The sequence below is a fragment of the Buceros rhinoceros genome, unplaced genomic scaffold (genome assembly GCF_000710305.1).
Source record: "Buceros rhinoceros silvestris isolate BGI_N320 unplaced genomic scaffold, ASM71030v1 scaffold18948, whole genome shotgun sequence".
Classification (NCBI taxonomy): domain Eukaryota; kingdom Metazoa; phylum Chordata; class Aves; order Bucerotiformes; family Bucerotidae; genus Buceros; species Buceros rhinoceros.
In genome coordinates this window covers 1-1,454 of record NW_010427648.1, presented here as the reverse complement: position 1 = coordinate 1,454, position 1,454 = coordinate 1, and the positions used below count along the sequence as shown (strand labels likewise).

General features: G+C 52.3%; 1 protein-coding gene across 1 annotated transcript in view; it reads right to left on the bottom strand.

Annotated features, from left to right (window-relative positions):
- Positions 1-475, bottom strand: part of KLHL18 (kelch-like family member 18) — a gene marked incomplete at its 5' end in the record, with an annotated part of 6,699 nt that extends 6,224 nt beyond the window's left edge. The window contains one exon of the mRNA XM_010141996.1: positions 277-475. Coding sequence (XP_010140298.1) covers positions 277-475 — 199 coding nt within the window. The remainder of the gene's footprint in view (positions 1-276) is intronic.
- Positions 476-1,454: the final 979 nt, after the last annotated feature.

The following is a 1,454-nucleotide window of genomic DNA, read 5'->3' as shown; positions in this document are numbered from 1 at the left end:
GAGCCCCCTGCTCTGGGTGCAGATGTCCCTGCTCCCTGCAGGGGGTTGGACTGGAGGAGCTGTGAAGGTCCCTCCCCACCCAAAGCATTCAGTGATTCTAAGTGGGGCTTGGGGAGTCACACAGCTCTGTCCAGCATCTCTTGATGTCCCCACCATGCCAGGACATCTCAGCTTCATTCAGACCAGGAGTAGCGTCGCACCCCATTCCACTCCCAAGCAACCAGAAACCCGCCAAAGGAAAAACTGCCTTGGCCGGGACCTACGCTGGGTACTCACCTGTTCTTCAGACTTCACGTTGAGCTCATCCCTAGAAACGAGCTCCAGGACGTCTTCAAAGGGCAGCGCCAGGAACTCCTCAGACATGGAAACCTCCACGAAGTGCTGGTGGATGAAGCTGTTGGCAGCATCGTAGAGCACCGCGCACATCATTGTCTCTGCAAACTGCCGCACTCCCAGACAGTTCTTGGGGTGAAGCCTGGCGGGAGGAGGAGAGCAAAAGAACCGCCAGTTTAACGGATGATGGCAGGCTCCAGCTCTTGGGGATGGTCTGAGTCCACCCATTTTCTCGTTATGGATCAAAAGTGACAGGATTTGATTTAGGACAGTTGCTCCTGGTAGATTTGGGAGGACTTCAGCAGCTAAAGCTGAGAAATCGAATCACCTTCTTTAAATTCAATACGGATGCAACCACCTAAAGGCAGCGGGGACTCCGCGGTCAACATAACCCACCTCTTTCCAGCTCCAGCATCTCAAATAAAAACAAAATTAATGCTCTAACCTCACCTAACCTCATTTTAAACTCACACTAGGAAGTCAGGACAGACATGGGGCTGAAAATTGAGACAGCTTAAATAGGGAGGAAGCCCATTTTTCTCCCCAGTCCGTGGCTGTACAGTATCTATCTCTACTTAGAGGCGGCTCAGCCGCTGCGTGTCTTTGGTTGGTGTGTTTAATAACACATCACTGAACACACTGACCTGCTGCAGCAGGATCTGGCTGGGGAAGGGAGGGGGGATTCAACCCCTAAGACGTGTGGTTTGTTTCCAAGGCCTGGCCCAGCTTTTCCATTCCTAGATCACGCTGCTGGAACTATCCTGCAGCCAAACACCAGTGAGGGGACTGGAAAAAAACTGGGACCGATTACAGGCTCTGCCACAGCTTCTTGTCCAGCTCCTTGGCCAAGTCTCTTTGTTTTTCCCCCCTCACACACAGGAAGGGTAATTACTGTGAGGAATGTTCATTAGCACCACTGGGATGGTAACAGGCCAGCTCCGGAAAAAGGAGGCTGGCCAAGGCCTTACATTGTGTCCCAGCTGCAGCATCTCATAAGCCAGATCAATTATTTTACAGGCAATGAGAATGGTGAGTCTTGGGAGACACAGATCTCCGTATCGTCAGTACTTGGGGGTGCTGGAGGGTGAAGAGCTGGACAGGAGCCGGCAACATGCACTCAC